At 34.7% G+C, this 13,826-nt stretch overlaps 1 protein-coding gene across 2 annotated transcripts in view; it reads right to left on the reverse strand.

Moving 5' to 3' along the window:
• The window catches only part of LOC123713317 (protein crumbs), a 55,217-nt gene that overhangs the window by 30,705 nt on the left and 10,686 nt on the right, over positions 1–13,826 (reverse strand). For both annotated transcript variants that reach the window (XM_045666923.1, XM_045666927.1), the window contains exons 2-11: positions 10,319–10,480; positions 6,379–6,590; positions 5,142–5,331; positions 4,671–4,767; positions 4,112–4,263; positions 3,655–3,774; positions 3,196–3,318; positions 2,318–2,460; positions 1,184–1,415; positions 338–409 (exon numbers count right to left, since the gene is read on the reverse strand). In XM_045666923.1, the coding sequence (XP_045522879.1) occupies positions 338–409; positions 1,184–1,415; positions 2,318–2,460; positions 3,196–3,318; positions 3,655–3,774; positions 4,112–4,263; positions 4,671–4,767; positions 5,142–5,331; positions 6,379–6,590; positions 10,319–10,480 (1,503 nt within the window). The remainder of the gene's footprint in view (positions 1–337; positions 410–1,183; positions 1,416–2,317; positions 2,461–3,195; positions 3,319–3,654; positions 3,775–4,111; positions 4,264–4,670; positions 4,768–5,141; positions 5,332–6,378; positions 6,591–10,318; positions 10,481–13,826) is intronic.

Here is a 13,826-nt window from a genome sequence, read left to right on the forward strand (position 1 = left end):
AGTTCTTGCATCAGGGCACAACGGCGAAAAAATAAAATCAATCATAAATAAAGTATAGCACGGTCACCTTATCAACTAAATCTTTACATATATAAAAATCTGTGCGTCATTTAACTCTTCCTAAACGGCTGGACCGATTGAGATGAAATTATTTGTGTGTTCAAGTGGATTCAAAAGTGATTGAGATTTACAATTAATTTTTTTCATTTTTTATTTAAGACAACACAACAGTACTTTCCATTCCGTGTATTCATTTATATTAAGTCATTAATTCTTACTTTTAATTAAATATATTTAAATTATTAATTTATCCTAATATTATTTTGTATGAACTTGCCATAATATCCAATATCGCAGACACAAAGAACTTGCTTTGTGAGTACTATGCCCGCTACCATTCCAGTCACACCTGTAACAATCAAAATAATTTTTATTAAGTAAATTTAGTTTGAGAATTTAAGTCCAAAAGGTAATGTTGCTAACAATAAATCGGCAAAGATAGCATCCACTGTCTCGTTGTCTTTATATGAAAGAAAATACTCAAAAACTCATTAAAACATAAATTAACAAAATGTTATTAATATTAACTGTATATAATAAATAAATCAAATAAAAAGCGTTTAATGCTGTTTTGCTTAGATGCTAAATATAAATTAATACAATATGTAGTGTCTACCTATATTTAATATCTAGGCTATTTATTTATATACAGCTTATCCTTCAATAAAATGTAAATAAATTAATGACAAGTTTTTTCAGTCATGTCGTTCTCTAGCGGTTCGAATTGACATTGGACCCGCTCCGTTTTTTATATCGTGCCCGCATCTTATCTGCCTCCCTTTGGTTTAAGGTATTTATTTATAAAAGCTTGCCAACGCTCGGAACACTGATACATTGGTGCAAGAAAAATAATGCAATAACAAATTATAAAAAAAATAAACGAAAATCAATTTTAAAGTGTGAGTGATAGGATATCCAGACTCACGTTTCCCACTTCGTGGTTACTGTGTATTTTAACTTTAATTTAGGTACATCAACTTAGGACTCGAAGAAACTTCCGGACAAATTTTAAAATAAATTGAATAATAGTTACTTGTAAATTACTTTCAAAGTTATTAAGTCACTTAATTAAGTGTCCAAATACATCTTAAAAACACTAAATTTGTTTTCTGTCCTATCTCACCTTGTCTACAATGTGATCTAGGCGGGCACGAGACCTCCTCACAAGCGGACACGGGTGGGACAAGCGTAGAAGGAGCGGAGCTTGAGGGCGTGGCAACCGTAGTGGGCGGGGCTTGCGGCACGCACAATGGTGGCGCGAGACCACGTGCACATACACAACGGAAACCGGCCCCGTTGTTTTCTTCTACACATGCACCACCGACGCCGCAGGGTCCGGACGCACATGCTGACATCTGGGTAAAATTAATATTATTGTAGAAGGTTGACATTAAGATGTATTAAAAATGTGTGCGTGTACTAGTGTACGCACGTAAGAAGTGAAACTTCTTTATGACTTTATTTTTCGAAAAATGATCTACTATATGCAACTTCACAGAAATTGGTTATATAAAGTTAAATTAGATAAAGTTTAAAAAAAAGGCTTTTATTATCATAGACATGGATGCAAATAATACAATTATTTAATTTTACCTTATTACTACTAAGATTGTTACAGAATTTCATTAATTGTAATAAAATTATTACTATCATTGTTAAATGACATGCTTGGTAGGGGCAAGAAAAAGATGGCGCGTAACGGAAAAAATGTGCCGGTATTTTTTTCCAACGCCGATAAAGAAGTTTCACTTTCAAAATATTGTAAGCGTCACAAACGTGTCTAGGCGGTAAGTATGACACTGGTACGCAATGCATGAGATTTTGAGATACACAAGTCATAGTTTGTGCAGTCTTTTGATGAATCTCATCCTTAGCACTTTTTTAGGAGAAATATTTTATTATTCCTTTAAATTATAGCACTCAAATCTAGTCTCACGTTCGATTGAAATTAAAACAGCATACAACATTATGAGACACACTCGGGACCATAACAGATTGTTGAGCATATAACATTATTTAAAAAAAAATATGTGTACCTGAATTTTATTGTTTTCGAAGATACAAACCAAAATTTGATGTTCTGAATACAACTTTATTAAATTTAACAGACACACATAAAAATATACAACGACACGCATTCTTAGGAAAGTAATAAATTTGCGGATTTTGTTCCGGCTACATATACACGAAAATATTAAAACACTCGCCAATTTCAAGCATGGTTAGTTAACTAAATTAAAAAAAAGCGTCCGATCACCTTTTGACACCGGTCACCCGTATACCCGGGTAAACAAGCACACACGAATGATCCGTATGTGTCGTAACACACTCCATGCCCGCACACAGATCGCTCTTCCAGACACTCGTTTATGTTAATGTCACATCGGGGGCCGGTGTAACCTGAAATTATTTTATTTTTTATTTTATTTATTTACTAAGAGCAGTGTTGGCCTAGTGGCTTCAGCGTGCGACTGTCATCCCTGAGGTCGTAGGGTCGATCCCCGAGTGTGCACCAATGGATTTTCTTTCTATGTGCGCATTAATTAATTAGCTCGAACGGTACAGGATAACATCGTGAGGAAACCGGCTTACCTTAGACCCAAAAAGTCGACGGCGTGCGTCAGGCACAGAAGGCTGATGACGTACTTGCCTATTCGATTAACAAATGATCATGAAACAGATACAGAATCTGAGGCCCAGACCTAAAAAGGTTGTAGCGCCATTGATTTATTTTTTTATATTTACAAATACAATTATTTTTCCTGTGCTTTGTGATTTTAATTTATTATTAATATATGTATATGCATTTTAAATCGGAAAACTTATTTAAAATACATTTTTAAAAAGGCGCTACAACTCTTAGTCTAGGTAAGGGGATCAGCCTCCTCTGCCTGACACACGACGTCGCCGCACGAGCGTTTTGTGTGCACATAGGCAAGTTCACAGCACAGCCGGGGTTCGAACCTATGATCGTAGGGATGAAGCCACTAGACAAAAACTATTTAAATACAAACTTACAGGATACGCCATAACTGTTATAAATTTACAGCAGCCAACGCGTGTTTTAATCTAATAAATCATATTTCAGAGAAAATACAAAAATATTCGTATATTTATTATAGGAATAACATTTACCAGTATTAGTACAATCGCAGGTGTAATTATTGACGGCATCAACACATCGGCCGCCATTAAGACAAGCCGCGCCCGATATCGCGCACTCGTCTATATCTGTCTCGCAATTGCGGCCTGTGTAACCTGAAATATGGACATTTGTCTTTTAATAGTTCGAAATCTATTATTTAATAATACTATCCTTATAATAAACATTAGAGTATGTGAAGTTTACGTAAATAATCAAGATTTTTCTCTAATTATACTGCCGAACCAATGCAACTGAGGGTCCATCAAGAAAAGATCGTACCAAGTATTGAAAGTCCGACAACTCACCGGTAAGCCTTCTGGCAATATATATATAGGCGGCGGTATCACTTAACATCAGGTGAGCCTCCTGCCCGTTTAACTCATATAACATTTTTCTTTATTATATAGGATTATCTTTATCTGATCAATCTATTTGTTTACAAGAATTACCTGGTGGACAATCGCATACATAGCTATCAGCTCCAGTTGGTACACTACACGATCCGTTGTTACGACATGGTCCCGCCACGCACTGCGGGTCTAACGAGTCTTCCAGTTCACAGAACATACCTGAGTATACAAAAATCTATATTTATTTCAAATCTTAACACAAAATACCTAAACACAGTATTTGCAGTTTGTATTATAAGTACAGTAGAACTCGCTTAATGCCACCCAGACTCTGCAACTTGAAATAGCGGTATTGTCTTTGTTTAACATAGCTTTTACACATTGAAAGAAAACAATTTTTTTAACCGGATTAAAGCTATTAGTATTATTATAAACTTATAATAATTTTACATAATTTTAAATTTTTCCGACGTTCCGCGTGCTTTACAGCTTCACTTATTGAGAATGTAAATAACAAAAATTGGCCTAGTGATTCTGTAGCATTTAGAGAGCATACCGTGATAATGTTTAGGACAGAGACACGTGTAGTCCCCTCGGGTGTCTTCCATACACGTCCCTCCATGGTGACAAGGCGCGGACGCGCAGGGATCACCCGCGTCTACTTCACAATTGTTGCCCGTGTATCGAGCTGAGCAATGACATTCATATCTGAAAAAATAAGTATGAATTATTAAATTCCTGTATTTTTTATCCATATGAGTTATTAAGTACATATCTAAAAAATGTCACATATGTTTTTAATGTTACATTTTAACTACATATATGTCGCAGCCAACTAGCTTAATTAGCCGTTCAATTAACAGCCTAGCCTTTTAACTTGGCAAATGGCTTGGATCGATGACGTTTCATTACTTGCCTAGCCTGTTGACTGTTAATTTAAATTTAGTTTCTGCCAATCTCAAACTAAAAACGAAACTCTTTAAAATACACACACGTCAAAATTACACACATGTCTGGCCATTTGTATCTAAAATTTACAAACAGTAAACACTAGTACGGAGATTAGAAAAGAAATTAAATCTTTTTTTTAAATGTTTTTTCATAAATTAACATACCTATCGTGTCTAGATATACAAGTCCCGTGTCGCAAACACGGCTCGTTGTAGCAATGGTCCTTTGGCGGTATCCGCAACACGTCCTTTCTGTCTTTGCCTAAAATACACAAATAAATCATATAGATTCCACTGAAATACAACTCTCGAAATAATATCGTACTATTTATCTATTATAATTACAGTCGAAACCATTTACGACGACATTGTTTCGAACAACATACCGGTTATATTGAACAAAACCAATCGTCCCGGCGGAATTCTATGTATACCTAATACATAGAATTAGGTATACATAGAATATATAGAACTTAATAACAACATCATCGGCTGTTACGACCAAATATGAGTAGTCCCTTTGATGTCGTTATACCAGATCTTCACTCTATTTTTGAGTATGTCAAACTACCATCGTCACTATAATTATAACACGCTCAACCCGTGACGATGGAAAACAATAGAAAATGTACTTACATTCATCAGTGGTAAGTGGACAATGCCCGAACCGCACATTGGTCTGCAAAAGATACGCAGCATGGAACTCCAGTTGTGGACCCTCGTGAAGGCATCCACTGAACACGTTACCCACTAATACCACTGCACCGTTGGCTTCTAGGGCGCCGGCTGATAGCAATTCACCATTCCAGGTCACGTTTGATATCACCTAGGAAGGATTGGATTGAAATCTTAATATATATAAATCTCCTGTCAAGATGTTTGTCCACGATGGACACCTCAACTACTTAACCGATTTTACATTAAATTGGCACACCGTGAGCAATCTGGTCCAACTTAAGAGATAGGATAGCTTAGATCTTTAATTATAGTCGCAATTTTATTCTATTGCAAATTATTTGTCTATAATTAATTGACAGTCACAATATATATTTTATATATATATATATATAAAATTATAATTATCTGTTAACTCCAAAAAATTCTAACAGATGTCGACACTTTTCGACTGGATTGAGTAAGTAATCAATAGATGGCACTGCTATGGTAAACCGACAAACGTGTCATATAAGCTACAATTCAATATCATGATTACCACGTGTTATTGAGGCTAAAGTATAAATTAAATTTATTTTATAGTAAACGAAATACCGTGAAATTCAATTATTTCTAATTTTTTTGGTGTTAGCATAGCCAACCACGTGTTACTTAGACCGAATAATACAGTGAAATTATTCTTTCGTCTCACGGTATTAAGGCTCACTAAAACCACATTAAGGAGAAACGAAGTTCGCGGGGGCAGCTAGTATTCTGATGAATGATTTTAAAGTGGATCCTCGGTTTTCCAGCCCCTGTATATCGGTCACCCCTTGAAATCTGACACGGTCTCTTATTTATAAATGAATGTTTTTTTGACAAGCTTCGCTAATGCATGGTTTAACAAGTTATAACTTGTACGAATTTGTAATAAACGCAAGCTATTGTCTTGTTTAATTTACTAAATTTGACATACGTAGACAAAGTATGATTTGTACCTTACAAACATAAAACATATAGAAACTTATCATTAGATCTGTAATTTATCTGATTACAAGGTACTCTTTTATTATTTCAGAAAGTTTAATTTATTACTTTTACCCAGTATTTTTTTACAAAAAAAAACATATATTTACAATGTTTCTTACAAGTCACTTCATGACTGACATTCCAAGATGTGTAATGTTTATACATAAAATTGAGTATCGTCCTACAATACCTGCGATTCCCTATCAACTTCGAGCAACAAAGCCGGTGGGTTGGGCCGATATTTCAATGCTACCCAATGCCAGCGATTATCCAGTGTCTCCTTCGCGATCCCGACCTCTCTCTGCGGCTGCCCAGGCCTAGACCACGACACCACAACCTGCTCGTACAACGCTGTGACATGGAGAGTGTACCCTTCCGATCGTTGAGAAAAAAGCTCACCGCCTGAAAAAGATTATATTCCAGTATAGTAACTATTATATTATATTGCTTTTTTTTAATCTAAATCTTATTTAGAATTGCTTAGGAAAACAATTGCTTAGACATAATCAACAAATCTAAAGACTATAACCACATATTTTTATATGATTAGAATATTTTACATTAGCACCAATATTAAAAAAAAAATAGATTTAGTATCTAGTAGTTCCCAATTAAAGGGCGTAGAGAGAAAATAACTGCCAAAAAAACTCTCCGCCAATCTTTACAATCGCCAAGTTTTTGGTTTACAAGGATATTAGAGAAATTAAAGAATTGCAACCATGACACCATGCTTCACTTGACAGTATAAAATAAAATGAATTATAATATACATCATTGCACTTGTGTTTGTCACAACACAGCAAGCACAAGCAGTGAAAAAAAATCTTATTTTAATGGTTAAGCATTCGAACGAAAATTCAGTTGCAAAATTGACGATACATTCTTTTTTGTTAGCGCTTAACTCAAGCCGGCGCGCATGTTGAACCACTTTTTACGCCCACATCTGTGCTTCTGCGAAATTGGTAGACATTGAATTACCTTTTTTGGTTAATCATGGGTTTTCTCAAAACATCTCTATGCACCAATTAGCTGTCAACAGCAGCGTTCACACGTGAACGCTTCTTTGAAAATACATAAAACTACAATATTAATATTCATTTCTAATACAATATTAAATTTATAAATATTATATTTTATACATAGATATATTTACTAGCATAAGTAATTGTAAAATCTTCTGGTTAATAACTCTAAAAAATAGGTCAATTATCAGAATAGCCTAAAAGTTGTAGTCGCGATATTATTTTGATTCTATTTATACATTTTTAGAATACAGTTGATTTTATTGGTTACGACCTTGGTTGTAGCGACCAGTTAACTAAAGCGACGTAAAATGTAATTCCTTTAAATTATCCGTATTTATTATTTAAAGCATGTTTTAGTAAAAAAAAACATATATATATATAACTAGACTAGCCACAAATATTCTTTTTTTTTCAACTTTTAAATTATTATTTGGAACACAAATATTATTTTAAACTTATTAAATTTAAATTTATTATTCTATGTGCTGTAGAACTATAAAGGCTGTCAATGCTGATAAAGCAGAATTCGTAGAAGCCCTTCGAAGCCCCGAAGGAAGCAAAAAATCTTATCGCGAGAAATGAAGATTATAAAACAAGAAGCTCACTGATTATTTTCGATTAAACAATTAAAACGAGTGGATCGATCAAAACGCCTTCTGTCGCGATACGCAGGTCAAAGCACAGAAATAACCTATTTAGCGATGAAAAAATTTTCACGATTGAAGAACACAACAAAAGCAAAATGATAAACTGTACGCTCACAGTTCTAAAGAAGCTGCTCAAGTGGTCGGAAATGTACAACGTGGGTACAATCATCAATCATCCTGCGTCACTGATGGTTTGGTGGGGCGTGTCTTATCAATGAGTCACAAAACTACATTTTTGTGAAAAAGGAGTGAAAACTTCAAATAGTGTATCAAGATACAGTCTTGGATAATGTTGTGAAACCCCGTAGCAATAGACTTCTTAAAAATATACCGTGGACTTTCCAGCAGGATTTTGTACCTGGTCTCAAGGCATGAACTACCCAAGTCTGGCTTCAAACCAACGTTCCGGACTTTATAAGACTGGCCCTCATCTAACCCAGACCTCAACCCTATAGACTTCAAATTATTGTCAGTTTTAGAGGACATAGCCAGCTCTAAACGACACGGCGACATTAGGTCTCTCAATAAATCTTTGGAGCAAGCAGTGGCGAAATATAAAAGCCAAAGGTTTCGAATAGATTTTTTTTATTCATTGCTGAGACTTTAATAAATATATAGGTATCAATTTTAATAATATTACATTACTTCATAAAAAAATGCATTTTCATTTGTAACAGAACTTATGGGTGGACTAGGTTTATATAAATTCATAGCGACTTACGTTATAACACCGATGTATGGAAACATTTTTAAATGAATCATTTTTAACAAATTCCAAAACCTATGCAGATAATGCGGCCTGAGTCGGTCGCCAAAGACACATCCTTATCTTTTACACTTACACAGATGGTCAGAACGCGAGTAGGTTTCGAGTTAAATTTATGGTTCAGTTACAATTCAATTATATTCTAAGTAGGAACTGTATCTCTCCTCGGAATGTGTCTCTTTACCTTTGCCTGTAACGACGTCCAGATATAAAAATGAAATTAGAATGGTATTTTTATCGTCGTTAAAACCGAAATCCACTGTACATTGATATCTATTTCCAACACACAAATATACAGTGCTTACAATATTCTCAACCTACATAATAATAATTAAATAAAGTTATTCTGGCGTATATCTTTTCGTAATGAACTAGAATATTAGCTATATAATTAGAAGACTGGTAATTAATTAAGTAAAAAAAATACAAAACCAGTTTTCGCTCACAAAAGAGCAATACGATTTCTATTTAACAAATTATAATTAGCACGTATTCGATGCCATACAAAACAAACGATACAAGAATGACATCCTTTAACTTCCTGACCGCAACATGCATTGCTTAATACCTCAATCGATATCACTTATGGACTACTACGGACAGGTCGTCGACTCTGCACTGATTGCTGACGTAATAACTTGTCATCCATCATAATGATGGCCCTGAGCAGAGCCTCAAGCTACGTGTCTCGAATATAAACATCTAATTTCGCTGACAATGCTATAAAAAACGCATACTTGTATGATTAATAAACGGAGTAACACTCGTGAATTCTTCGCTTCAATGCGAATTTTAGGTACATTTGTCTATTGTCTAAAGAAAAAGTCTATAGTCTATAGACAACATTCACTTGGACGCGTAAAATAAATAGTCACATAAATGGGACATATAACGAAGCCGATTTAATTTTATTTGATCGACAGTTTACATTTAGGAACACTTCGAGACACTCGCTTTTTACTAACTTTTAAAAACAAACTAAAAGCTTATCTAATATATTAATTATAATAATATAAAGGTTTTCTTTATGAAATACAGATTTTAAAGCGCTCACGTCTTATAACTTGAGTTTTTCTGACTACTCTGGAAACTCCAAATCCTTTGCAAATATTATGTTACAGGCACACGTTTTCAAAAGTTTTATTTGTTAATTAAACACATCACATAATATATAATACGTTTTTCTATGATATAAATTATAGTTACGATGAAAAAAAAAATAACAAAAAATATTACTTCAAAATAAAAAAGAGAAAAATGTAACCACAAGTTTTAGTTTTATAGTTATTCTCATTCGTATTAGGTACTTAACAAAATCTGGGATGATTTTTTAACAATATGTAAAAGGGTTCTTAAGGCAACCATTTGATAAAATAATAAATCAATGGCGCTACAACTTTTTTAGGTCTGGGCCTCAGATTTCTGTATCTGTTTCATTATCATTTGTTAATCGAATAGGCAAGTAGGTGATCAGCCTTCTGTGCCTGACGCACGCCGTCGACTGTTTGGGTCTAAGGCAAGCCGGTTTCCTCACGATGTTCTCCTTCACCGTTCGAGCTAATGTTAAATGCGCACATAAAAAGAAAATCCTTTGGTGCACAGCCGGGTTCGACCATAACGACCTCAGGGATGAGAGTCGCACACTGAAGCCACTAGGCCAACACTGCTCATTATATGATAGAAAATACTCACCAACACAAGTGCGGTAACTCAGTCCAACTAGCTGTTTAAGCGAGATAGGCCTCGACAGGCGGATATAGGAGCTGCCATTGAAGTAAGCTTCGGGGCGATCTGACGGACCGAGAGGCGTTGCTGCTTCACTTTGTGCAAACGTGAATAAGATCACGACCCAACCTGAAAAAATAATATTAAACTAAATTATCAATACACGTAACAACAGCATTACACAACATATCACGAACTATCTAATTGCAAAATTAGTATGTTAAATGTACATGTTGTATGCCTACTCAATCATATGAAAGTCAGTTTGCCATTCTGTTTATTTGAAACTTGGAAAATAATAAATATTTGTTGATTTCTGCTATCTCGGTCCCATAGCATTGAATTGTAGTTTCCTTATATAGACGATGTTTGTACAAACGCATTATCATTCGACAGTCGAATGTTAAGCGCTTAAGAAGCCATTGTTCCAATACTTGTAACGACTTCTGATTCATACAAATAACTTGTAATCAACGATCAAAATTAAACGGCTCTTTTTGTTGGATTATTTTTTCTCCTATACCGAAAGGCACACACACATTTCTAATCAATTACAATCGATTCGTCACGATACATATTAAAAGTTTTTTTTAAAAGAAATTACACGTGAATTGTGAAAGTTGTGTAGACGCATCAAATGTCACTTTATGAGAAACCTGTGATTTCGATGTGTATTGTGAAGATGAAAGCTCACTGAACACTTTCTTTGAAAGTACCGACTATAGAAACAAATGAGTTACATTTGTTTCATTCAATAGATAAAATATCTTTGCTAGTACGAAATACCATAGATTCGTTTCGCGTAATAAATCAAAGAAATTACTGTTTATTTATATTTTAAACAACAGTTTAAGTAATTAGGTGATAATTTGTTAGGCCTATTTTCTTACAGAATAATATAAATCTTATTATATTTAAATTTATCTAACCTGTGCACAACGTTTATAGAATTAGATATTTATGAAATATATAGACAGTATTCCAAGATTTCACTGCTTTCGCCTAATATTGGCACAGTGGCTTCAGGTCGTAAGTTCAATACCCGGCTGTGCACCAATGAACTTTCTACGTGTGCATTTAACATTCGCTCGAACGGTGAAGGAAAACATGGTGAAGAAACGATCTTGCCTTAGACCTAAAAAGTCGATAGCGTGTATCAAGCACAGGAGTTTGATCACCTACTTGCCTATTATATTGACAAATGATCATGAAACAGATACAAACCTAAAAAGGTTGTAGCTGGTATTTTTCAGAGATAAAGGGAAACTAGTGTAACTACTTAAATACGAAAATTAGTTTGACAACCTTCTGCGGCTTACTCTAAAATCAAGTTTTATTTCAAAACAATTGAGTCTATTGTTAATTACAAACCATTTTAAATATTTAACGCACTTAGTACTTCCATTTGAGTTCAAACATATTTTAGTCAAACCGTAATTGAATATAATATTCACAAAACATTGTTATGACTCATTTGACAATGACTGGGTCGAACGACTGTTTTCTGATTGATTTGACTGCAGGTGGAGCGGATCCAACGTTATTGTTTCCACATTGTAATGATAACTTGTGCATAGAAATTCAATGAATGATAACGTCAATTAAATGTTCTGTATCTTTTCACATGGCATACAAAAACGTCAATTTTAAACTAAGGTTTTATCTGTTCATATGCATGACATAACATCTGACAAAATAATAATAGTCACTTTAATTCCATTGGGTTGTTTTGTTATTATACACTTAGTCTACTATAGTTATTGCTATTTCCATTTCTTCGTGTTTTATATGGACTGGTATGCCATTTTGGGTAAAGGGCTCATACTGAACTTTCCATTTGGACCTGATCTTTGCTTCCTCCATCCTCTTCTCCCCCAGAAACCTGTGTGATGTAGTTCGTTACTTTTGTGGTCTTTTCACGTTTCTGTTTCCCGGAGGTCCCCTTCAGCGTTAGGCTACGACGGTTTATCTTTGTTTGCACATCATGCAATATGGCCCGCCACATTTCATTTTAACTGTAGGGTGTCTGTGATTATAGTTTTTGCCCTGATGGGGTCACTTCGTATAAATCATGCTCTCTGGGCACTAGTCCGTGACTAGGGATGGAGCTAACTTATTATTACGAGTCATGTATTTCCTAATATATATTATGAGTCCATATCGCAATGAGTATAATAAGATACCAGATGATTGTTGCATACATCAGAACCGGTTGCTTCGTGAGTAACCCATGTTATGGAATAGCTTGTCCTTTGTAGGCGTTTCTATTGTAGAACTAAGCAATACCTAGTTGCTGAATTATATATTATAGTTACCTTAAACATACATATTTAGAGCAAGTTACTATACAGGAGTTATTAGAGAAAGGGCGGCGCTCACAAGCTATTTCTCCCAGACAACTCTGCTATTTGATAATAAATAAATACCTGCTGAGGGTAAAGCACTTCTTTCACTTCTTGAAAGGCCGACAACGCATTTGGAAGCCTTCAGGAAATATTAGTCTCTGTGGGCGGCAGTATCACTTAACATCAGGTAAGCCTCCTGCCCGTTTGCCTCTTATTACATAAAAAAAATAAACCAACATATTTTAACAAATTTGAAATCTATTAATATCGCCATTTTTTCATACGCAAATATAACTTAAAAACAAAAAATATTGTATCAAAAGTCACCCACTGACTAGTGTCAGTTAAATACAATTACACAGCACTTTCATGTCAACCATCATTCAGATGGTTTTCATGAAAAAACAAGGTTTCTGTACACGAAGGTTTCTAAGCATCAAGTTTACATTTGTGTGCACTCTTTTTTGGACAGGGAAGAGGAAATTGTATTTACATAGCTGAACTATTATAATTTAAATGTTTGAAAACAACGCAAAAATGTACTAGATAAGACCATAAGCACGCGATAAGCCATACAAGTTACATAAATGGATTTACTCGGATCATTATGCAAGATGTTACAAAATGAAAACTCGCACATTACTACAATGCTATTATTTTCTTTAAACTATAGATACGTTTATACAGTGAAAGGTATGAATAAATAAATTAAACCCTACATTTTCACATTTTTAAACCTGTTTAATTTTCAGTTAGGGGGCACAATAAAGAGCACGTGTCGCGTGTCAGTGCCCCGGTCAAAGATTACAAACTTTATTCACCGCTTCTGGCATTAACGGCCGTCGGAGAAAACGCACGCGTAAAACTTAGGCCAAACACGTAAGTCGACTTAAGACAGTGATTTTTTTATTCATATAACCGGCAGGAGGCTCGCCTGATGTAAAGTAATGCCGCCAATGGACACTCAATGCCAAAGGGCTCGCGAGTGCGTTGCCTGCCTATTAAAAACGCTTACGCTTAAACTGCCTTAATGAACGCTCAGTTAAGTATTGTATAACTCTATTATTACCTTTTATTTTTGTTAATTTATTTATCCATTTCTTGTCACCCTCAGCAGGCGTTTATTAGAG

Source organism: Pieris brassicae, chromosome 1 (assembly GCF_905147105.1).
Source record: "Pieris brassicae chromosome 1, ilPieBrab1.1, whole genome shotgun sequence".
Taxonomy (NCBI): Eukaryota; Metazoa; Arthropoda; class Insecta; order Lepidoptera; family Pieridae; genus Pieris; species Pieris brassicae.